The following is a 26006-nucleotide window of genomic DNA, read 5'->3' on the forward strand; positions in this document are numbered from 1 at the left end:
ATTTCAGGAAGACAGGAAATAGGAAACGAGGTGAGGAGGAAGATAGAGAATGAAATGTTGGGTTTGGAAGATGGGGACGGAGGGGAATACACACCAATGCATGGTGTTGTAAGGAGGATAACGACTGCCCAGTTCGGGGAGGGTTGTTTTGCAACGGCTTCTGGCGGAGTTCGGCTTCCGTGAGGGCAACGCTCGTTCGAGCAGTATTTACGGTTTTGTATTGGAAATATCTCTCTATTTATGTGTTTTATTTTGTGGGGAGATGTTTCGGATGCAAGAGGCTGTTGGGAAAGTGTAAGCTCGGATTTGCCCTGATCGAAGCCGATCTCTTTCCGGCGTTTCAAGGTAGGTTCTACATAGAAATTCAATAAGTTGTGTTTGGTGAAAATCCAGAAAAATAAAAAATATGTTGAAATGAAAAATCGGATATTTTATGAAATTAGGCTTCATTTGACAATTCTTTTTGTCAATCTTCTGGGCTTTAGCAAGTTTAGAAGACCAAAAATTGGTTATTTTCCGTTTGCTAACTCAAACAGGTTGGCCATATTTGACAAGTTTTTTTTTGGCAGTCTTCTAGGCTTTAGTCTATGTTTGATGAATAAGTGGGTGTTAAAATAAGTATTTGTTGCACAAGTATTTAATTGTAATAACCACTTAAGACTATTTGGTGACCCACTTGTCAAATCACTTTTATGTTTTTTAAGTTCTTATTGGGATGAGGATGTTTGATGAACTGATTTTCCCACAACTGCTTATGTTGGCATAAATAACAATTTTAGCCCTCACTTATAAACAATGCTTTTATTTACGAAAAAATAGGATAATAATTCTAATTCATATTACTAATAAGGAAATAACTGAAATTTTAAGTTAATAAAAAATATACAACACATCATATTTTAAAGGAGAAACTAAACAAAAGTAGGATAATAATTTTCCATGTCATTAAAAGATAAATGAAATTTCGGTTTAATAAAAAAATGTAAAATACATCACAAAAATCAATAAGAATGTAATCACAATATTCATATTAAAAATCAACAAACATAAAAATGTGTGTAATATTCAACAACAATATGCAAGAACATATTTTGTTCACATTAAAATTTCAAAAAAATGAAGCAAAATTCAAAATATGCAATAACATAACAAAATGAATTCAAATAATTACATATTATTTGTGTAATATTCAACAAAAATGAGAAAAAAATCTAGATATTCCTACAAACAATCATAGAGCCAAACATACATACAACATGCACCATTTTTCATTTCATATCACTGAAAATCAATATATATATATATCACTAAAATGCACAAGAAAATTTAAGAAAGTTGAAACGCCCAAAGTAATAGGATTGGGGGGCCTTACCTATCATTGCCATGAGTTTTAGGTAGGATTTCCATCCAAGACTTCAGATTTGAGACAAGCCAAGCAAGAAACATCTCATATAAAAAAAAAAAAAAAAATTAAAAACGAACAAGAGTCAAATAGGAACGAAGATAAATGCATCTAGAAAAAAAACGACTCACCCACCAGCCGATTAAATGCTGCTAACGTCGTTGCCAATCGCCTCTTCCGTCCTAGTTGCCGCTGCCCTATTCGAACCAGGCGAATGGAGAAGACGGGTTTTCTCCATTCGCAGGGGTACTTTGGGGATTCTGAAATGTTTTAAGGGGCTAGAACGTCTCATACTTTTAAAGAAGCACTTATTAAAAAAAAGCCACTTTCAATGTGCTTATTTGTTAAGTACTTTTTATGAAAATAATCACTTATACCTGACTTTTTTACTAAATAGGTATAGGTGTTTTTTTTCCCACTTAATGTGGTCCTAGCACTTCTTTTTAAGTACTTATGAGAATAAGTACTTCTTAGAAGTGAAATCAAACAGAGCCTTAGAAAGCTTAGAAGACTGAAAATTGGTCATTTTCCATTTGATAACCCAAAGTTGGTAGGATAAGAAAATGTATACACGAAAAAACCTAAAAAGACTAAAAATGCCGAATTTCAAGAAGCTTCAAATGAAGTTTTCTAGTCTTTCTGCATGATAAATAGCCTCTAAATGTGTTATTAAAAGCCTAGTAGACCAAGTAGCTTGTCCAACTGTCTTTCTCTTTAAAGACAAGACTCTAAAATCTCAATACATATTTTGGCCATTTGGGTTGCTAGAACATCTTTTCAAAAGGACTTGTCAAATGAAACCTCAGTTTTGGTAGCTCTTTCAAAGCCCTTCAATCAATGCATATACCCTCTCAAATAGGCTCTGAAAATGATATATACATAGCTACACACACATACATACACACATTGAATCTAATACAAAGAAAACAAACAAAGAATGACATGACACAAAGAAAAAGAAGTATAAAGAGCAAACTAGTGCAACTACTTGTTTAATTTTGATCTTCATAAAATTTTCAAAAGGCCCTATAATTTAACAATGGATATGGCTTTAAACAAAACGGAGTAGCAATTGGCGAAACATGACTCATATGGCAAATCCTATATGGTTGGAATAAGACTTGGATAATGATGTTCATGATTATAATTTTTGTAAAACATTGTGATAATTACATATATACTCTCCAGTCCTTGTGTGATGTTCTCCTATGGTTTTTGAAGCCCAACTCAAAAGCTTTTTTAATATCATGGTGACAAGAATTTCTTTGAGATAAGCAAGAACTCCATTGGTGTGAGTGTTTTATAATGCTGGTCCTAAGTCCAGTTATGAGAAGAGAGTTATGTCAAGTTGGTGGTCGGCATTAAAACCTTTACCAAACCCTCATGGTAGATCTTGAATAGACAGACAAAAAAAGGACATGGGTTAAAATAGTAAATTAAGTGTTTATAATTTAATAATAAATATGAGAATAAACAAAGTAGAATGATAAGACAAGAAATAGTTTAAGAACTCCATTAGCGTGAACTTGTCTTATATCATGTTGGTTGTGGGCATGAAAACCTTTACCAAACCCTCATGGTGGATCTTGAATAGATGGACCAAAAAGGATATGAATAGAAATAGTAATAAATGGTTTAAGTGTTCATAATTTAATAATGAATATGTGAGTAAATAGAATAGAATGATAATACAAGATTTATAGAGTCAACCTCATATAATAGGGATAAAGGCTTTAGATGGTGATGATGTTAATGCATCAAAGTTACTTAAATAGAATAGAAGAATCCGTTGTTTCTTCCCACTTTGAAATTTAGAATGTAGTACATCTATTATAGTTCCATTCTTTCTTTCTTTCTTTCTTTTTTGTTTTTTTTGAAAATCTATTTCTTTATTTGGTTGTATCATTGTATGTAAAATGCATGTCGAAAAGAAAATTTTTCAAAATAACCAATACTAATTAGGGGTGTTAATTAAATGGTTCAAACTGCAAAACCAAACCACCAAATCGAATTTGCAGTTTGCTTCAACCTACACTTAAAAAATGGTTTGATTCGGTTTGATATTTTACTAAATTGCGGTTTACAGTTTTGGTTTGATTTGTTGGATTTTATAGAGCAAACCAAACCATAAACTATAAACCAAAATTATATATATATATATATATATATATATAAATATTAAATATAATATAATATATCTAAATTGAATGTATAAAATTATAAATATATAATAAAACTATTTTATTTTATAATAAAATAAAAGATTTAAGTTTTAATTTTTAGGGATGTTATTTGGGCTTTCTAATTGAATTAAAAGCCCAATAGAATCATAGAATGGTCCAAAGTCCCAATACCACATCAAAAACCACACCAAACCATAATACAATGGTTTGACTTAGTTTGGTTTCTATGCCAAAACAGTTTTCTTTGGCTTGGGAATTTCTCAAACCACAATTTATTGGTTTGCTCTAAGATCTACTCTAAACCACGCCAAACTGGACCATGAACACCCCTAATACTAATGGTCAATAAAATAACTTTCCTTCTAATTTTTCACACCATTTTCTAAATAGATTGGTCTTCTAGATTCATACTTCCAAAACTAAGGGTCCTTTTGATTTACCATCTGTCCATCAGATGATCAGAATTGGAATCAGAATTGAAATCCCTAAAATTGAACTGAAAATATCCATTCCTCTCATTTGGTTTAGACAAGAATGAGAATTGGCGTAAAATATGTATGATCCTCAAGAAGGGTTGGCATCGCCGTATCCTGGATGGAATGAAATTCTCATTCCCAAGGGAGAGACCATAAATGGGAACTAGAATGGGCATCCCATTCTGCCCAATCAAACGACTGCAATCTGAATGTCCCGTCGGCCAAATAGACCTAAAATACTTACAACCAAAAGGGTATTTGGTTTCCTTTATGTTTATTGAACAAATGTTTGTATTTATGTGACCACAAAACTGAAAAGAGTAATTAATGAGATCATTTATGATACATAAGCGTCATTAGGCACCACATCAGCAAAGTGCCAATAAATGCCTACCCATTTCAGAAAATTCCAAAATGAAGCTTCTTGAAACGAGAAATAGGCACATATGATTTAGATGGGGTGCCTATATGGCACCGTTTACCCAATAAATATAAACAAAACCAAACACAAACCAAGTTTTCCTGACTTCTGACTATGCCACAACATGACCCATTTCTTAATTATTGGAGTTTTTTCCGAATTAAATAAAATACAAAAAAACGAATTATAATATAATTCGTTTTTTATTGAAGAACCAATTCATTTTCCAAGATGATTTGGTCATCATGACTACACACAGTTCTGGCTCTAATTAATTTGATCACTTAAGCCATCTAGTCTAGCCTTCTACAGAGTACAACCCGAGAGATAAGTCATGGACTGGAGTGCATAACCCTCAATTAGGTACCCAAAGCCTTGAAAATTGATCCCTTTCCTCTCTGACTTTACAAATTAATGGAATTCCAAATTCTAGTTTCATTTGTTGCAATGTTCTTTACCCAAGTAATGGTATAGGTTAGGATTCAATTTCAGGCTGCCTGGTTGGCAACTTTATAAACCTAGAAACCAGAAACAGACAAGAAACCAGATAGCTCCTGATCAATCCATTCAATGGGTGACTCCCAAAACATGTAGAGAAACAGAAGCAAAGAAGGTTATTTGATCAAATAGATGGACAAGAAAATCAATAGATGTTTGTTTGTTCATACAGCTGATTGAGTAGGTGAATTGTAGACATGGCCACTCTATAAGGTTCTCATAATCTGAACATTAAAAACAACACAAATAACAGTGTTGGCAAAACTGGAATGAAATCATTTAGTTTGACTCAATATACTTGCCTATTGCAGCACTGTGATTCCTTTTGTATTGCCCTTCTATTGCACCACTGGTTGGCCCTTGAAAATTGTTATTTTACCATTTTTAAATAGGGAAGACTAGAGAATGATTCTTTTGACATGTGATAGAAAGGTTATTGCTGAAGTTGCCACGTGGAAGAGATGGACCCACCAATTGCCACTAGAGTTTCACACATGATGGACCTAGAAATTGGCCCACAAGCTGGATATTTTGCTTTGGAATATTCCTGCAAAGGAAAATCCAAATTAAAATTTTCATTTCAAACTATGATATTATTGGTATCATTATTCTATTTCAAACCCCCAAAAGTTAAAAGGCTCTAGTCAAGAAGATAAGATTTAAAAGTAAGGATAAGAGTCTTACACCAAAAAAGAATGATGTTAGATTGAAATCTTTTATCTCAATGTTTGAATGCTAAATGCCTATTATTATTATTATTATTATTATTATTATTATTATTATTATTATTATTATTATTATCCTCTTCTCTTGATAAGTATTTCTTTTTTTAGTAATAAATTTAGGTTGCCACTTCATGGGGTTACACAATGGGGTCTGCCCATCCTCCAAAACCCATAACCCCCGACCCTGGTGGCCGTGGATTTGATCCTACATCCTAGATTTCTGTTAGATAACTTATCAACTGAGCCACCATTAGTTGGTTTTGAAGCCCAAATTCTAAGCATTGTGCATTGGGGCATAAATGTGGGTTTTGGCTTCAGATTGTTATGTTTTTTAAAAGCATTTTAAACTCTTACCAAACATTCAAAACACTTTTCGGCTCAATCTTATTCTTTGACAGCCCAAAATTGTAAAAGAAGAAAATTATCCAAACAAAGCCTAGTGACTAGTGTAGAGCTTGAACTCAAAAGTGCTATTTGATTTTAAAAGGATTAGATAGAAAATAAGGTGGATCAAGGTATAATATATATAACCAGTGGCCTCCTACTCAACCCTGTAGTTGGATTCTTAGTTGGAGAGCATCATGTCGTTTTAGGATTTAAAGGAGCCATCATGATCCCCCATGATCTTGATCCTGGTCTGTACTTGGGTATTATAGCATCTTTGTTTCTTTTGGTGCTCCGGCTTAGTTTAAGGGGTTGTGGGTCGGTCTACAATCATTCTCTGATCAAATTATTTCTTTGTGTTTCCCCATTTGGCAAGGACACTGCCCATGTTATCATCCCACCTCCCAAGCAGAAATTCTGCTTTTTCATGTAGATTCCATCTGGACGTTGATATGTATATATGTTGCAGCTAGCTATCCACTGATTGCGCTTCCACCACTTTGCCATGTGAGGTAGTAGGGTATGAGACAGGTTCGATCTGAAGTTTCCATTGGCTCCATCCTCCAAGTTGAGGGTTGGGTTTATTTTAAAAATGCGATTCCTTATGGAGATCCAAATCCATCAAATATGGATATGGAGCAGGGAAATAGATCAACTCAAACCCACTGACCGTTTAGTCTTTCTGCTCTATCGGCAGTGGGTCTTATGTGCATCCCTGCTCTGTCCCTGCCTTCAGAGAGAGAGAGAACTTAGTGATAGGGTAGAGTAATTGATCAAGGCAAGTTTTGTCATTAAAAATAACAATAGTACATGTGAATCACTTCTATTATAGTTACTAAGTGGTGTTTGGTAATTCTTTGTATTCTCCAAAATAACAATATTACATATTTTCTTTAGTTTTTCGGTATTAGAGGGTCCTATTCATTAGGCTCAGTTTGAAAAGAGTACAAATGCAGATATATATATATATAATACAAGATACATATAAAATAACACAAAATATAAGATTTTGCACTCTATATATTTGCATTTATACTCCTTCCAAACTGAGCCTTAGTTTTAAAGTTTTAGATATTAAACAAATTCTTTATATTGATATATCCAAACATATTTGAATACATCAATACCATTTTAATACGTACCATATCAATATTTTAATCTTTGATTTTAATCACACCCCAGTAGAAAACAGTTAATAAACTATGATTCAGAGACACCACACTACCAAACATTCTCTAAAGTTGACAGGAGAAAAGTTAAAAAATGTCAAATAATTGAGGTACCTGAGAGGTATTAAAAAAGCTAGGGTTTTTTGGTAGAATAAAAAAAAAAATTTAGGGTCGAGTTGTAAGAGAATGTTGAAGGAGTGTGTGTGTGTGGTGGGGGTGGGGGGTTATGAATAGATCAAATTCGGGTTACATTACTCGGGTCAGATTGTTGTTAGGTTCATAAAAAGTTGATTTGGGGTCAGATCCAGTATGAAGTATAGACTTTAATCCTAGACTGACCATACAGATGGACAAGAGGAGGCACGGATCTGAAGCAATGTACGGGTCGAAAGTGGAGACAATCCGACCCGTTTGTAGACAATAAGAAGGCTGAGGCGGGAAAAGGGGAACGTGAAGACTGAAGAGGGGGCAAAACAGCAGTTACCAATTACCATTTGTACTTGGCGAATCAATGCTATGGCTCCGAAAGAAAAATTCTTTCTCCAGTTTCTCTACTCACAAGTCACACCCAGAAGCAAGGCCAGAACCAAAAACCACCAGACTGGAGCGGTGCACTACTCACCAAAACCAACCAACCAACCCAAACGATTCCCAGCTATCACGTGGCATTTGTTAACGTCCGCACGTGTTTAACTCTCATGGGTCCCGCATTCAATATTAATAATTTAATTAACATTAACAGTTAAAAAAAAACCCCTCGTATTCTCTCTCTGCAACAAGCCAAGAACACAAAAATGCCACAAAACAAACTACACAAGCAGAGCAGAACAGAACAAAACAGAACACAGAACCCATGAAATGAAACAGAGAAAGTGAAGAAACCCAACTTTTGCTTTTTAATGCTCTTCTCTCTCACCTCTCTCACTCTATATATACATAAATCTCTCTCTCTCTCTCTCTCTCTCTCTCTCTCTCTCTCTTTCACTTTCTCACACACGCACTGCTTTATCTTTTCTGGAATCCGAGCTTCCTCTTTTCTCCTTTCTTTTTTATTTTAATTTGTTAGTAAATTATTTTGATTATTATTTTGAGGGAGGGGGAGTGGCGGATTTTGGTACGAGCTCCCAAGCATGATTTCCTGATGAAATGGCTGTACTGATGATGGCTAATAACAACATCAGTTGCAGCAAGAACAACAGCAGCAACAGCAAGGAAGAAAAACCAATTTTCCATGATTTTCTAGGCATGAGCTGTGCTTCCGATTCGCCTCCTCCTATAGCGGTGAAGAGTGTCGGTTTTGGTGGGGAAAGCCGTCCATCAGAGGCGTCTGCCTCGGCTTCTGTCTCTGTTGGAGCTTCTTCTGGTGGACATGGCCGGGTCTCTGCCACTTCTGATCTGGGTTCCGGTTAGTTCCTACTTTTATATTCAACCTTTAAATTTAGTCATTTTTCGTATTACTATTTTTCTTTAGTGGGTACTTTTGAATTTGATGGATTTTGTAGGAGTTGATGAGTTCTTCATCTTCTTCCCTTCTTTAATTGTTTGGCTCACTTTTACATTTAACTTGCCTTATTCTGTTAATGGGGTAGTTATGCCGTTAATGGGTTTGGTAGCTCTCTCTCTCTCTCTCTCTGCCTGGATATGCATATTTCACTTTTCTCTTTTGAGACCTACTTTGTTTCCTGCTTGGATTCTTTTAAGTGATCTCTGGTGGGTCGAAACTCCAAAATGTGTCTGTTGTTTCTTCTTCACCTGCTGTATTTGGTCTAAAAGGAACTTATAAAGTACAACTTCATCTTTAGTTTGAAGGTAGCGAGAGAGAAGATTGTAAAGTGCAACTTCTGTCCTCTAGATATCCTTTTCCCTATGAAATTTTCTTTACTCTTTTTTTTTTTCTTTTTAATGTTTGATTCCAAACCAACAAATTACTCCAAAATGTGCTGTTTTTTACCCTTTTAATGTCTTACTGGTCATTTCAGATTATCTGTCTTATTTGTTTTTTGGGTTCCTCTGTAATTTCGGGTTCATGGACACAAATATTGTTGAAATTGACTGGTTGTCTTGTTGAAACTATAAACTGTTAAGAATATATATTTCCTGGATAGAGGTTTGATGTAGTGAAATTGGAGTTTGGTTTTGTGTTTTCGTTCTTGGTAGAAAGGCAGGTGGGTAACCATTTTGAGGGGGTTCCGTTTTATGGCTCGAGGAGTGATTTCTCTGCGGCCGAGATGAATAATAGATTCTCAGGAAGAAAGAGGAGTAATTCAGATTCTATGTTTATGGGGTCAACAAAGGATAGAATGCCTCAACTAGGACAAGACTCCCTTGAAGGTTCTCACTTCTTGAAGGTTTGTGGAATATTTTTGCTCATGTTGTTCCTCTCTGGCTCCATTTAAGCCAAACATGGCTAAAATATGGTGGTCCATTCATATTCTGTCATTAACAATTGAGGCATCTGTATCCAGATATTCCGAAATGGAGCTGGGGGAGAGAAACCAAGAAGGTCTCATGATGAGGATCTGTTCTTTGGTATGCAACCTCCAAGGCCATCTTCTAATTCTCCAGTCTTATTGCAACAGCCTATTTGCAATAGACCTGATTCTGTTGGTTCCAAGTGGGAAAGATCTATGATGATGAGTGTGGGGCCCGTGATACAATACCCTCCGCCTATGGGGCAATATGTATCCTTTGTGGATAAGGTCTCTTCAAACAGATACAGAGAGGCCAATGCAGGTCCATCACTAATTTCTCAACCAGCTGCTGATGAAGGCTCTAGAACAGGCATTAAAGGGAATGGAATTTTGAGTGCCATTAATGCCAATAGTGGAACCACTGAGAGGAACTCATCTGGAGTGTCTCTGAGCTGCAACAGACTGAATTCTGGACCTCAAACTGCTGACCCTGAATCTTCGAATCCACCTAGGTAAAGTTATATTGCAATTTATTTGCTATTATGTTCTCCATTTTCAATCTGCTCTACTTGGAATCTTAAGGAAAACTGATGTATCTTTTATTTGTTTGTTGTGTTGGCCAGTCGACATGGATTAACCTCTACTAGTCGGCAAATGACTATATTTTATGCAGGACAAGCACATGTTTTTGATGATGTTCACCCAAACAAGGTGAGTTTTCTGGTTGCTAATTGCAGCATTTGTTCCAAATGGTATAATATTCCAAATCTCATATTGTTTAGTTTGTGAGGAATCAAATTGGTTTGGAATGAAGAGAGCACATAACTCAGTACCAATTTGATCAAGTCCCTCTGTATCTATTACAATTATATTGTGTTATTATGATATCTTAGTGCTTAGTCTTGCATATGTAATAGTTATCCCATTAGAAAAGATAAGCTATCTAGCCTAATCCAACAAGGTTGTACTCTCAAATTTTGAGTTTAGATGTGCACATCAAATTATGGTCTTCTATTGAAATTATAACCTTAGATGTTTTGTTCCTTCTATATGTTCAACTTACTATCATGGAAAATAAATTTGGTAATTCTATTTGCTTATCTTCATGAGGAAAGTGTCAATATCCATCTTCTTTTGATTGAGGGAACTTTATGTGCATTGAGCTGACTTAATTGGCCATGTGCAATTATGTTACTCCATGTTGGTTACCCATATTCTGGTTAGTGGTTGTACACACATTTGTTTTATTGTAATGTGCTTAATGACACAAACTCCAATGGTTATTAGATGTATAGCAAACAATTGAAGTTGTCTTTTGAGATACTTGTGCTCCTCTTGAAGCTTGTCGTTAAAGATAACTAAAACAGTCATTAGGACATATAACTTCACCTTGAAAAAGATGCTTCAAGACTCAAGGAAAATAATTAACATCATTACAATTTGTCCAAGGAGATTCTAGATGACCAACTGGCTTGTTTGCTAAAAAGAAAACTATTTCTCATATATCAACTTTACTAGCATAATCATTGCCATTCATGGGATTGTTGTTCCAATCTTTGAATTTGTCTTCAAAAATTGCTACCTTAGAGTTTCAGAATTGCATCTTGCAGATACCTTCTGATTAATCCATTAATAAATTAGGAAATGAAAGATTTGTCTCTTGAATTGGCCAACATGTCCATTTCATAAAAGCAATTAGAGTTCCCACATCTTCATCTTTATTTACCCCAAACAAAAGAGATGCTGTAGCTCAGTCACCATTAGAAACCAGGTGCAAATCCAAAATTCATAATGCCCCTTTCTCAAAGTTGATCTGGAAAATTCAAGCTTTCCCCAATAAGTTGTTCGTTTTCCGACACTGTCTCATGTTTTTCTGGATCAACTCCATGGCAATCAAATAAGGGCTTAGCTTTTATGCAGAACATTGGACAACAATAGACTAATATATCATCAATATCATCACTTGTGCCTTCTATCTTTTTGACATAATGAGTTTTTGCCTTGAAGCTTGCAGTACTTGGGTTTTCCTGAACCTGCAATTAACAGAAGTACTCAAGAGTGCATTCTATTTCCTAATAGAAATTAGTTTCTTGTATCAGTGCTCTACTTATTACATTAATAAATCAATTTATTTATCAAAGAAAATAGAAATTAGTTTCTTGATCAGCCATTGGAGGTTACAATTCATCATGTTTATCACAAATTAATGGTGTAGCCACTGCCCTTTCCAAGGTTGCTTCTGCTAACCATGTGCACCTGTGTTTTTCTCAAATTTCCCTCTTGAGCCCTTACAATAGGTAATGGGTTATTAAACACTTCATTTGTTTCTATTGTAATAAAGATGCCTCTTTCCAACTCCTGTGCTGTGTGTACACTTTGAACTTAGAATAGATTATTTCTTTCTTTCAGGCTGAAGCCAAACTAGGAGTATAGTTACTTACACATGGGTAGTTTGGTCAGTTTAAGAGATTGAACTTGTGTCTTTTGATGTGCTTGATGGCTGTTCAGAATGAGGCAGTTATAGGACATTTTCAAATTTTCAGGCAGTGAGTTGTCCCCAACCTACAATTATGTAGCAACCAAGGTTCAAAGTATCAATGATACAATATATATTGGTTTTCAGGGTCACCGATACCTTGAATACTTTGAACTGGTTATGGTTAAGGTTTAAATAAGAGTAATGATGCTGTGCTGTAGGTCTGTAAGTTGTCAGACCAAAAAAGGAAAAAAAAAAGGACTATCGTGATGAATATATTGATACTTTGAACCTTGGTAACAAGAAGTAATTTTTCCTATAAACTATGGGAGCAGGTCTGCTAGTCAGGTTGTTTAGTAAATTTTCCCAAACTAGATTGGAATCTTCCATGTGTCAATTATAAACCTTTCCTTTGGATAAAGTTTTATTTTCAAAATATAACTTTAAACAACTAATATTTGTTGAGGAATCCATCAATATAAGGTGGGGCATAGGGATGATGTGGATTGGAATTGGATTGTTCACTCCTGGTCAATCCAGAGGCTCTCCTATGTGATGGATGGTCTATATCTGCCACATTGCCCCTTCCCATGCAGAAATGGGGTAGGTTGTTTAGGGAAGCTCTGTACTTGACCTCAACATGGAACCTTTTTTCTACATATTATATAAGCTCAAGCACATATTTAACTCAACTTTGAGCCAATATTTCAGACCAGGTTTGACCTTAGCCTTCAATTGCATGGGAGAGTCAGGCCTCAAAATTGAGAGGAAGAGATCATAGAGGTTGGCAGCCAAATCCCTAAAAATGAAAATGTTGGATATATTAGTATTGATTGTTGGCTGGGTTTTTCTTAGTTTTTGAGCTTACATTTTTGTTACTTGAGGTTATGGCACCAATGTATTAATTGTGTTGCTCTTTTCTCATTTGTTAATGTAGATTGAAGCTGATTGGAGTTGGGAATTATGATATTCTGTTTTATACTATGAGGTGCTTTTATGTGTTGGCAAGGAACCTTTTGATATGTTTTCTAGTGCTTGTTTGTGTTGTGCTTGTGGATGTATTTTCCTTAATACTTATGTCTTTCCAAATTTAATTAAATTTTCAAGATGCAGGTATTTTATAAAAATGCTAATGCTTTGTAGTGTCTTTTCTTAGTAGGTAATGCTATAGAGTATCTTTAGTTGGTCTCCATGCAGTATCTTATGTCATATTGGGTATGAGTAATTGAGTATGATACGATACACTAAGCATGCACAGGGGTCTGGGTATCATAGGTAATAAATGGTTGTCCAATGTAGCATCCACCCTACTAAGGCCACATGTCATGGGCTATCATAGGCCCATCATTCTTTTAACTTTTTTATTCTAATGTAATAGCCACCCTACTAAGGGTAGTATACTAGTATTGTCCTTTTACATTCAGTTGAATATAATGAAAGATGAGGGTTGTATTCAGCTCTAGATGTATAGTGCTCTCCTTCAACCGTTCTTCTTCCTTCTTCTCTACTCTTACTTCCGAACCCCTCTACGCAATCACTTCTTTCCTTAAGTGGGTTTTGGCCAATCGCCAATGTGTGTAATTTTGTTTTATAAAAAAGAAAGAAAGAAAGCTTTAGTGATCAAAACTATAGAAGACATGCAAAGAGATGCCTAATTTGGTGAACCTTAGTGCTTCCATGGAAAAACCCTTGCCTTCTATAGATCCACCAGGTGATCCCTAAAATGATTGTCTCTCCTAGGGCTCCTACTTTGAAGGGGGGGGTGCAATGTGTTTTATTGAAGAAGGAATTTTGAAGTCATTGTAGTTCGTCTTGATAGCCAAGTGCCCACACAAAAGGCCATCACAATGATTTAAAAGGCACGCCTAGGCGCATTTTAGGGTAAGCACCTTGCCCAGGTCCTAGGCGCAGCCCTTTCAAAAGGTGCACACCTGGGTGCCTAGTTGTGCGACTTGCACCTCAGCCCATGTGTGCGCCTTTTGAAAATTTGATGCTTTTTTTTTTTAACCTAGCGGCTGGGCCGGGGGCTCCACCCCCAAACCCTCGTTCATTCATTCAACCTAATAAAGTATCTACTTATAAAATTATAAAATGATTATTTTTTGTGTGAGAACTAAGAATTTAAGACCTTAACATGGACTTGTTTGCACTTGCCTCGAGGGGGTGGTACAAAGGCGTCTCATAGAAACAGGAATGTAATATGTTTTACATCACATTAGCTACTTAAAGTAATGCAATTGAGGAAAAAAAAGAGATTGTGGGTTTTCATGCTTGAAAATGTTTGATTTTATTTTAAATTCTCATTTGAATATGCCTTGGATGTTATGTTTATGTATTTTAATTTTAGATTATAGGTTTTTAAAACATTTATTTTGAAATTTAAGTTTATATTTTTATTAATATTACGTTTAATATTTTTTTATTTTTTTGCCTTTTTAATTTTTTTTTACACTTTTTTTTTAATTTTTGTGCCTTGCTTCAAAAAGGCGTGCGTGCGTGCCTCGCCTTGCACCTCGGGCGCAAATTGACCCCATGCCTTGCACTTAAAACATAGGGCCTTCGTTTGAGGAGATCAAGGGGCGCATTTTAGGGTAAGCACCTTGCCCAGGTCCTAGGCGCAGCCCTTTCAAAAGGTGCACACCTGGGTGCCTAGTTGTGCGACTTGCACCTCAGCCCATGTGTGCGCCTTTTGAAAATTTGATGCTTTTTTTTTTTAACCTAGCGGCTGGGCCGGGGGCTCCACCCCCAAACCCTCGTTCATTCATTCAACCTAATAAAGTATCTACTTATAAAATTATAAAATGATTATTTTTTGTGTGAGAACTAAGAATTTAAGACCTTAACATGGACTTGTTTGCACTTGCCTCGAGGGGGTGGTACAAAGGCGTCTCATAGAAACAGGAATGTAATATGTTTTACATCACATTAGCTACTTAAAGTAATGCAATTGAGGAAAAAAAAGAGATTGTGGGTTTTCATGCTTGAAAATGTTTGATTTTATTTTAAATTCTCATTTGAATATGCCTTGGATGTTATGTTTATGTATTTTAATTTTAGATTATAGGTTTTTAAAACATTTATTTTGAAATTTAAGTTTATATTTTTATTAATATTACGTTTAATATTTTTTTATTTTTTTGCCTTTTTAATTTTTTTTACACTTTTTTTTTTAATTTTTGTGCCTTGCTTCAAAAAGGCGTGCGTGCGTGCCTCGCCTTGCACCTCGGGCGCAAATTGACCCCATGCCTTGCACTTAAAACATAGGGCCTTCGTTTGAGGAGATCAAGGTTTTTTGATTAGCACCTTCAAGCTCTCGAATGCTATCATAGTAACAACACTCGACCTATAACATATCTTAACTAGGTTTGCGGACGAGGAAGAATTTCTCCTTTTATGTCTTAAAGTGTTCTTTTTACTCAAAGTTTTTTTCTGTTGTGTCTTCAAATGGTTCCCTTATTTTTATCTTGGATGGGAACCGTAGATTATTCCTGTTTGGATCAATCTTCCTCACCAATTAATCTTTATAATGACAATTTTCTCAAGGCTATTGCATAGGTGGTTGGGAAGGTTCTTAGAATTGATCTTACTACTGCCAAGTTAACAGGAACAATGGGTTCTAGGATCTATGTCAAAGTTGATCTTTTAAAAGATCATCCTAATTGAGTTTGGGTCGCTATGGGTAAGGTCATAAGGAAGGTTACTGGTAGAAGATCTTATATGAAAATTTATTGCACTCATTGTAACAAAATTGGACATGAGGAAAACGAAGGTAGGTGGAAGAAAAAACAGGTAGAAAAGGGAAGGAAAGAGAGATGCTATTGCATATGAAATTGGTAAACAATCTAAATTTGACAAAATGAAAGAACAAGCGGTTTTGCCTACAAGAGGTGTCATTGAGATTGATCTTGATAGGGGTGCTGCTGAGCAACAAATCGATCAAGTCCAAAATGGTTTTTCCTCGAAGAAGGGTGATGATGTTCTACAAGTATCTTTGGAAGGTGTTTTATTAGAGAAGATTGGCTTTCAAACACTTGAGCAGGAACAACACCAGGTTCAAAATTTAGTTAGTGCTGTTAGCGAGCCTACACAAAATGTTGTTGTTCCTCTTACAAAGGATGGTATAAAAGATCCAAAGGATCCTCAAGAGAATTTACATTCCGTCAATTTAGAGATGAGGGATGATAGTGGTTTTCTTCAATCAAACAAGGGTGTTGGAAGTCAAGGCAATAGGAATCCACATGTCTTTGAACAACCTACAACAAACCATGAGGAAGGTGTCTTTGGTGCTTAACAAAATGTCGATATGGATCCCAAGAAGGGGAAAGAAATTCAAGACCTTGAAAGTCTTCGAGAAGAAAATGCTGTACTTTAGAACACTCTAATAAAAAATGAAGAAACAGGATTGTTGAAGGTATCAACTAAGTGTGGTGACGGAAGGCCAAAATATGTTTGGCCCATTGTGAAGCAAAGAGGTTGGGATGACATGGTAATTGGAGCTATTGCAACTCTTCAAAAGGGTCTTAACCAATCTCATTATTTTGGCATTCAAACTTATCAAACAAACCTTAAAATCCTAATTGTGCAGTCACTCCTACGAGAGACGTTGGTCACAATAGTGAGAAACCTATCAAGTAAGGTACATCCTAGGAAAAGAATGATCCAAATCAAGAATGTGTGGCAGTGGAGAAGAAGAAAAAGAATTGCAAGTCTAAGGAGGATCTGGAGATGATACCCAACAATCAATCGGAAGCAGTTTGATAGTTGTTAAAACCAAACAAAGGTTATCACCCCCTTTTGCTTCTTGAGTTTTTTTAATATAGTTTAGTGTTTAGAGATGGTCATGTTTATGCCCCCTCCTTTTTTATTAATAAAGTTTTTCCTTATCGATAAAAAAAATAAAGCTTTTCCTAAAAAAAAGATGGCTTATTGTAGTGAGGAAAAGAAAAAAACTTTTGAACCTCTCTACCTTTTTTTCTTCCATTAAAACCTTTTGTTTTATTTTTTCTTGTCTCTAATTCTCATCTTGGTGTCAGAGCCTGTTTGACCAAGTGGTCTAGTGTTCAATCCTTGCCATCTCCATTATAATTAATTAAGTTTCAGCACAAGGTACGGGTCAGCCTGTGCTTGTCCACGCTTCAAGCCCAATAGGCTTTTGCATGAGAGGGCGTGTTACTGAATAAAAACCTATTTCAGGCACCTCGCCTAATAGCTTAAGCTTTTAGGTTGAACATTTCCTTGACAAAGCATAAGAAGAGTGGATGGAGATCCATCATGCTAATGGGTCACCTGTCAAGGAGATTTCTTGAGCCAAAATCAACTCCTTGCCATAACCATCTAAACTCTTATTGTGTTTGTCTAGGTGCTGAAGAAGCATATGGGGAATTTTCAGGAAAAATTAGGTATTCATTATGGATGGGTATGTCAAAGTAGAAATATCTTGTTGAGGTGTGCTTGAAGTGGTTAGACTGAAAAAATTTGTATATGTACATCTCAAAGACAAAAAGAATGTCTAATTCTCTAGTCAACAAGCTGCATAGTTGTTTTCACTATATGAGGTGTTAGAAACAAACTAACCATCTGACCATATAGTTCTTTTTTTACCATGTACTGTAACTCATTCTTCTAAAATAGTCTAGTTCATGTAAGCATGCAATATAGAAGGGCTTATTATTAGAATATGCTAATGTGCAAGGAAAAATTATATAAGTGAAAAAAATGTTGGTAATATGAACTTGGTGGGGGTTCTTCTGGTTAGATGAACCCCGGAGTAGGGATGCAAACGGATTGGATCGGATTTGAATTGGGGTATATCTGATTCGATCTGGCAATACAAATCATAGATCCGATCGGATCTCACAAACATTGCTTTGAATTCGAATCCAAATCCATTATGGTTGTTGGATATCTGAATATGATCCAATCCGATTTCTGAAAATTTTAATAAATTATTAAAAGGAAAAAACATAACAATTTATATAAAGAAAAACAGAAAATACAAGTATTTTTTCAACTATTTTCATCATATATATACATGTTTTTTTTATAAAAAAAGTATTAAAGTGCAATATAAACACACACTCACACATATGGTTGGATAGGGGGTGACTCGAATTCGATCCCATTATCTGATCCGATCCAAAAATCCGATAGAGGATATCCAAATCCGACAAAATAGGATTGGATCAAATCATGATCCAATCCATTTGTACCCCTACCCGGAAGTACAAGACATGCTTATACACATCTTAGATGAAAAGTTATAGCTGTACGGGGATACATGGGTGTGTCTTAACTGACAAAATTTTATCTTATTTTGGAGTGGTTTCAAACAAGATGTGTATACATTTTAACTAATAGAAGTGAAAGAAGACTTCCAGATATGACATGCTGTCCAACAGGAGTGTATATGTAGATTAAAATTGTATTAATAGCAATTGAATGTATGTGTCTAGCATCATCATCATCATCTTTGCCTTATCCCAACTATATGGGGTCAGCCACATAAATCCTGTTTCACCATTTCATTCTATTTAGTGCCATATCCATTGTTAAATTATAAGTACTTAAATCATTTCTTACTACTTCAACCCATGTCCTTCTTGGTCTGCCCCTAGCCCTTCTAGCCCCTTTAACTTGCAATAGATCATTTCTTCTTTATATGTATCTAGCATGTAAATATGAAAAGTTCTAATACAGCTACGTTTCTGGAAATGCTTTGTTATTGTTACCTAGCTTGTACGAATTAGTTCTATGGTCTGTTATGGGCCTTTAGTTATTGGGCGTAAGCTTGTTTTATTTTGTACTGTCTAGGTGTCCCATCACTAATCAGGGGCATTTTAATCTTTTCTTGTAATATCATAATGTTAAAACAAATATTAGCTTCTAGGGACAGCTGAGAATAGACTATAGAAAGGTCTGTGTCTAGGGTTTCTCTTTGGGTGTAGGGACCAAAGAGAGTTTCCCCAGCCTGTTTATGCCATGGTAGTTGTTCTACAGCAGCCAGTAGCCATTCGTCTACTAGAGAGATCTGTGTAGAACAGATGTAGGAAGGACTGAGCAGACAGTTCTAGTACATGACATACATATTAAACCTATGGATAACAATGGATAGACTTAAAAATGCTTCCTTTTGTTATAATTCCAAAGATGGTAGCACTAATCAGTCAAGTAGTTTGCACAACTCGGTGGATAATGTATACTTGGATGACTCTGATTCATTGGTTAGAGTTTATGTCTTGCACATGTGGTTTCACTTCCCTCTATCATTTCTCATTCTCTTTGTAATAATAAATAGCAGTGAATTATGCATGGACATTGTGATAGTAATTCACACAGAAAAGCACGATTTAGCTACATATTACCATATGATATTCTAATACTTGTATCTCATGTCTCGTGTATAATATATATCAAATGACAGTATCGTGTTCCAATGTGAGATTAAGTTTCACACAAGAACATCTTTTAGATATTTCATACTTGTTACCATGTAATATTGTAATGCTTATATATCTCAGGTACATTGAACAACAAACAGACCCATACATATGAATAGAAAAATGCTAAGCATACAACTTTTTTTCTGTATATCTTACAAATGCACCAATCACACATCTAGAAAATCTGTAGGACCCACCTGTATTGACATTCAGTAGACCCATTTGAAATGAAGCATTATTACGGCTTACTGGTAAAAGGTGCATTTACAAGGCATAAAGCAAATTCTCATGCTTAGTATTCCTCAGATGAATACTAATGTGCCAACCTATGTTACTCAAATACATGGCTGGATATGGTTCTGGATACATAATTTACATTAAAAATTCAAGTATCCGACACAATGTGGCACTGTTGTACAAGAATCTGGTTATCATAGGTGCCATACTGCCATTTTTCCAACTTATTAAATGAAACCATAGATCCTATTTTGTTCAAACTAATGATAATTTCTGTACTGCATGGAACATCATAAATTTATTATTGAGCAAAGATGGAATTGGTTAAAGAAGGATCAAACAATAAAGTTAGGCACATAAATTTGCTAATTACATTTTTATAAAATTAGCCCAAAAAGGTATCTGACATGCTTTTAGTATTTGGTTTTTGAGGCATTAGTTGTGTTTAACAATATACAATTCAGAAGCGAAATGTGTAACATATAGGTGCATTTCTTTGACCACTAACTTGGGGCTCTATATTCATTTGCAGGCAGATGTCATAATGGCTCTAGCTGGATCGAATGGAGGGTCATGGTCAACAACTTATTCACCAAAGTCTAGTGTGCGACCATGCCTTAATGAAGCTCATTTTCCTAATGAAGAGACTGGAATTGGTAAAAGCAACATGGGATTCCAACAGGAGTTGCGTGGGAGGTTACCAATTCCAGGGAGTTCCAGTCATGGAATCAATCAAGGTGGTCGGATTTCAACAATCCAAGTTGATCCTCGAATCTTATCCTCAGGTATGTAGTTGGAGTACATCTGTTTTGTGTGGCTTCTACCCTTAAATTGGCTGATACCAATTACCATATATGGGTTGTAGGGGCCCATCAAGGTGGCACTATAGTAAAGGAAACAAGGTCTCTGGCTCAAGCGGCAGAGGTTGATACGAAAGGAAAAAGAGAGGTAGGATCATAGGAAAGGTCAAAGGCATTCCATACTCCAATCCTATTGACAGTTTCTTGGAGTTTAAGTTGCCTTTGGTATCCCATGGGTTTTAAGTCTATGTTTCAGCAGACATAAATCAACCGTAGGATTCAAGTTCAGAAAGCCATATCTCCTTACTTTACATTCCCTGATTTCATATTCTATTTGAATTGGTTCATTTTGCTCTTTGGCGTTTCCATTCCATGGTCTCAGTTGTTAGGGAAAAAGATGGTTATGTTCATCCGGCTATTATGAATCCAGGTGCATCTCTTCAAGCAAGTTCATTTCTGAAGGGTGTTTCTTCTTGGGTTAAACAAATTTCAAGTAACCAACTGGTGGTGGCTCAGTTGGTAGGTCTCTGGCTGGCTGGTTGTAGCGGAGACTTGGGATTGAATCCTGGTGCCACATGGATTGGGGGTTATGGGTATGGGGATTGGGGATGGGCTACCCCCGTTGTGTAGCCTCATGAGGCCATCAGGCCATGGAAAAAAGTGAATTCCAAGTAGGAGCCACTCTAAAAGGAACTTTCTTGTGACTGATGTACACACGTTCCATGAGTGTAAATTAGTCACACCACCACCAGGTAATTTACACAAACCAAACCCAAATATTAGTTGGAGTAGGACCATCTGGGTTGGCCATATATATGTTCACTCTCCCAGTTTGTGACTCCATATTAAGGCTTGCATACTTCTTACTCCCATTGATTTATCCTGTGCTTTTCACAAGGGTATCCCTGGTTTATGAAACTATGAAAGATAAGATTTTACTCAAATCAGTCATCAGACCCCTGCGGAGATTGTAGGCTTTGTAGCCTCTAGTATTTCAGACTTTTAATACAGAAAAGAAAATAAAGGAAAACAGGGCTTTTTATAAATGTCAGTTAAACACATGGTAGCAAAGGGCTTCAGGGTTCAAACTAGTCCCATGAATAGGGGTTGCACTGTTGCAGAGGAAAAGAGGTGAGAGCTGGACCGAACGGAACAGAGCAGACTGGATGGATGTTTCGTGGATCATAGGGTCTTGGAGGATCCTCAGAATGGTCTGATTACCTTTGGCTATCTGTACTGTAGTGATATGGAGAGGGGTGGAAGGCTGGAAGCCATTGGTGGGCTGATTACTGCTACAGCTATTGCTGTAGTCCGTGGCGGTGAGGTTGTGCTGAAGTTAAACTGAACTTGGGAAATAATGGTCATGCCTTCCTGTCGAGTTAACATCTTCGCCCCCATAGCGCGAGCCCCACGGGTGCCCCACATGCACATCTCAGCGTGCATTGGGAACATCTCCCGAATTTGTCATTCGGGAGATGTTATTGGATGTTTTGTGGGGTGCGCTCCAGTGGGGCGCAGGTGTAAATTCCGGTTTTGAGTGTAATTGGTACGTTGACAAGGGTAAAATCGATGAAACTCTGTTATATTCCACCTGTATACCTCTTGTTGGACTGATTCATTTAGACCTGACAATCGGGTTGAGTCAAGTCAATTTTGGGTTGAGATGGCAATGGCTAGACCCTAACCCTAAATATTTAAGTTAGGGTTGATCCACGTGTCAGACAGGTCAATAGTTCAACTGCTTAGGGTCAGTTGGTCTTTGACCATGCCAATAATTTTTACCAAAAATATGGGTTTAAGCATCCAGATCGGATGGTTCTATTGTCTGGGCCAATACCGGCTTATAAAGAGACTTTTTTTCAGGTTGGGTTGGGTTGATTTTTTGGTAGGCTACGACTCCAAACACAATATATGTATAGACTATAGAGACCTGGCTTTTTTTTTTTTTTTTTGTCATTCAAATCCAATTTTTTTGTCATTAATTTATTAACTGCTCCAATTTCTCAGTAGCTCCTCTTCAAATTCCTCTTATTGACTAAGTGCAAATTTTAAGGGATATATCAAAATACAATTTGGATATGCAAAAAATATGTCAGGAGTATAAACACAAAAAATATATATATATAGTATATATACATACAAAATATAAGGTTTTGCATTCTATATGTTTGTATTTCCACTCCTTCCAAACTGAGACATAATAATAATAATAATAATAATAATAATAATAATAATAATAATAATATAAGTTTATATATATATATTAATGGTTTATACAAAGTGTCGATATATCAACAGAAAACAATTGGTAACACTTGGAAAGTGCATGAATATGCGGCAGACAGCATATCCCAATAATAGCCTTTTTAGGGGCCTGTTTGATAACAAATTGAATTTACTGCCCAACTCCAGCTTCAGCCATCAAGGAGTTCACAAGGCATGTAAAAACTTGTTCACTAAAATACATATCAATAAAATTTTTTATTCAACCACTTCTGCCTTTTTTCAAATGGCCCCTATTACTCTTTCTCTTCCAATCTATATCTAGTAAAAATCTATGATGCTGTTGAGGTATGGTACCAATCAAAATCCATCCATAAATTTTGATAAATACCATCTGATTGGTGACCATGTTTTTATACTAGTTGAATGGTCACAAGTTCTTTTGATATCATTCTTTCAGGTACCATAGTCAAACCCATTTAAAAGGAAAAAAGAGGAAGAGGTGAGGGGTCGTCTCACCACTTTGCTTAAAAAAAGTGTCCTCTCACCACTCACCACAGAGTTCACATGGACCTCCTCCTCCTTTCATTTCTCCAAAATAAAATCTCTCATGTAGGAATGGCAATGGGGCAGGGCACCCCCTCCCCGTCCCCTCCCCAAAGTCACGATACTTTGCCCTGTACCCGCCCCGTCCCCAGTGGCGGGGGTGGGTTCGGGGTGGGGCATCCATTCCCCATCAAGGACTGGGAATCCCCGAATTTCCCCACTTCAAGGTAATTACTTAAAAATTATCTATTTTATGGACAATTTATACTTTAAGGGTAATTCAAAAATAAAATTATGGGATCCTAGGATTTTAAAAATTTAGGAAAAACTTAGAAGTATTTTAAATATCAATATTAAATCTAGAGATATTTTACTAATTTACCTTTGAATTCGGAACATGTTCGGAAAATTATATACAAAATCCGTCCCCACCCTGTACCCGATTTGGAAAAAAATTATTTTCCTCATCCCCACCCATCCTTGTTTATTGTTGGGGAAAAGCTGCCCTGTTTGGGGCGGGGCAGGGTGGGGCCCCGGTTTTAAGGGGGAAATTGCCATCCCTACTCTCATGAGTCTTCAATGTCTTTTATAAAATCCATTTTACATTGGATTGATTAGGTTAAAGTCCAACCGGACCCTAACTTGGACCCAAACTAACATCAAAACCCAAGTTAATCAAATTTCCATTTGACACCATATATTGCATGCTAGTAATTTCCATTTTCTCCAAGTGCCATTTAGTGGTGATTCTGAAGGGGACTTTGTTATTTCCCCCATGCCCTACATCAAGGTGTTATAGATGCCAATCCTGTGAACATAGGTGACGTTGAGTAGTAGTCTTTTGAACATGGAAAACAACCCCCGTGTCCCCTTTGGGTCCTAATTCCAAAATATCCCTCATCAAGATTAGTTACAACAGCCAAACGGCCTTGAAACCGTATATCCTCCAATCCTCTTCCAACTTAGAAATTATGAAAAAGATATTTATCAGGAAAAGACATGGAAATAAATCTTCATAAATCCATGTAATTCACAGAATCTAATGCAATACAAAAAAAAAGAAAAAAAAGAAAAAGAAGAATTGAGCCGGTGTCTGCATCTATTTATACGTAGGCGTCAACAGCTCGCTCTAGTAGAGCAGTTCCTCTTCTTCTTCTTTTCTTCTGGGTCTTCTTCAGTTCACCCACCACTGATTCATCATTCATACAAGGATCAGTCTGGTCTTACCTTACCCTCCTTCAAAATCACCATGCAATCAGTCTCAGAACTCAGCAGCAACTCTCACCCTTCAAACCTCGACCACATTACTCCCATTGACTTCGAGTCCATCAAAGAGGTGCCTGAGTCATTCATCTGGCCGTTGCTCAGTGACTACCCACCCTGCAACTCAGCTGATATCGAACCAGTCCCCTCCATTGACCTCTGTGACCCTAAAGCCACAAAGCTGATGCGCCGAGCATGCGAGCGGTCTGGTGTCTTCCAAATCACCAACCATGGCATCCCCACACGCCTTCTTCACAAGCTTGAGTCCCAAGTCTGGCGCCTCTTCTCTCTCCCTACCGGCCAGAAGCTTAAGACCTTGCGATCACCAGACGGTTTCACAGGCTATGGCCTGGCTAACCATTCTTCTTTCTATCCAAAGCTTCTCTGGTCAGAGGGCTTCACCATTTTTGGCTCCCCAGTTGAACATGCACGCCAACTCTGGCCTCAAGACTACACCAACTTCTGGTAATGGCCTAAATGGGCCTTGACGTTTAGTATAGCCCATCACTATTCCTGGACTAAGCCCAGTCATGTATGTTCTAACTTGTAACAAAATTTTCATGGTGCAGTGATGTCATAGAAGAATACCAGAAGGAGATGAGGAAGCTATCAGGGAGGCTCACGGTGCTCCTGCTTAATTCACTAGGATTAACTACGGATGATCTTGAATGGGTTGGGGCGACCGGCGAAATCAATGGCGCACGCTCCGCGCTCCGGCTGAACTCCTACCCGCCTTGCCCGGAGCCGACCCGGGCTATGGGCCTAGCACCTCACACAGATTCATCCCTGTTCACAGTTATATATCAAAACGGCAGAACTGGTCTCCAAGTGTCAGTGGAAGGGGTTGGGTGGGTAACTGTTCGTCCGGTGACGGATGCCCTGGTTGTCAACGTTGGTGACATTTTACATATCATCTCTAACGGCCGGTTTGTGAGCTCGGTTCATCGTGCAGTTGTGGACCGAGCCCAGCATCGTCTGTCCATTGCTCACTTTTATGGGCCCCCAGTGAATGCCCAACTCTCCCCAGCAAAGAAGCTGGTTGACCCACCGGATCATCCCATTCTTTACCGGACTGTGACGTCGCAGGAGTATCTTGCCATCAAGGCAAAGCATTTCGACAAGGCGCTAGCTTTGATTCGCCATGCATAGTATATACAAGGGATGAGATTGAGATATTAATCTTCAACATTCAACTGTTGTCTGTTGGTTTGGTCTACATTAATAAATATAAATATAAAGAATCGGTTCTTCTTATCCAATTAATGTAAATGTAAAAGCCCAGTCCCCGGCCGGCCAGTGGGGGATCAAATCAAATAATGAAATTTAGCTAGTATGGCCCAAATTAAGGTCTTC

The 26006-nt window shown here is 36.9% G+C and overlaps 1 protein-coding gene across 5 annotated transcripts; it reads left to right on the forward strand.

Annotated features, from left to right (window-relative positions):
* LOC148869266 (gibberellin 3-beta-dioxygenase 1-like) lies at positions 1-26006 on the forward strand. 5 transcript variants are annotated; one of them, XM_088971603.1, is made up of 7 exons: positions 1-345; positions 8351-8663; positions 9416-9606; positions 9724-10181; positions 10293-10380; positions 20354-20606; positions 20687-21069. In XM_088971603.1, the coding sequence occupies exons 2-7, from the start codon at positions 8405-8407 to the stop codon at positions 20779-20781; spliced, it is 1344 nt and encodes a 447-aa protein (XP_088827729.1). In that variant the 5' UTR covers positions 1-345; positions 8351-8404; the 3' UTR covers positions 20782-21069. The 5 variants fall into 5 exon arrangements, with proteins under 5 accessions (XP_088827729.1, XP_088827730.1, XP_088827728.1 ...); XM_088971604.1 differs by lacking the exon at positions 1-345 and adding an exon at positions 8015-8130; XM_088971602.1 differs by lacking the exon at positions 1-345 and having other exon boundaries at positions 8015-8663.

The sequence above is a fragment of the Nelumbo lutea genome, chromosome 2, assembly GCF_056320005.1.
Source record: "Nelumbo lutea isolate HS-2025 chromosome 2, American lotus-T2T, whole genome shotgun sequence".
NCBI lineage: Eukaryota > Viridiplantae > Streptophyta > Magnoliopsida > Proteales > Nelumbonaceae > Nelumbo > Nelumbo lutea.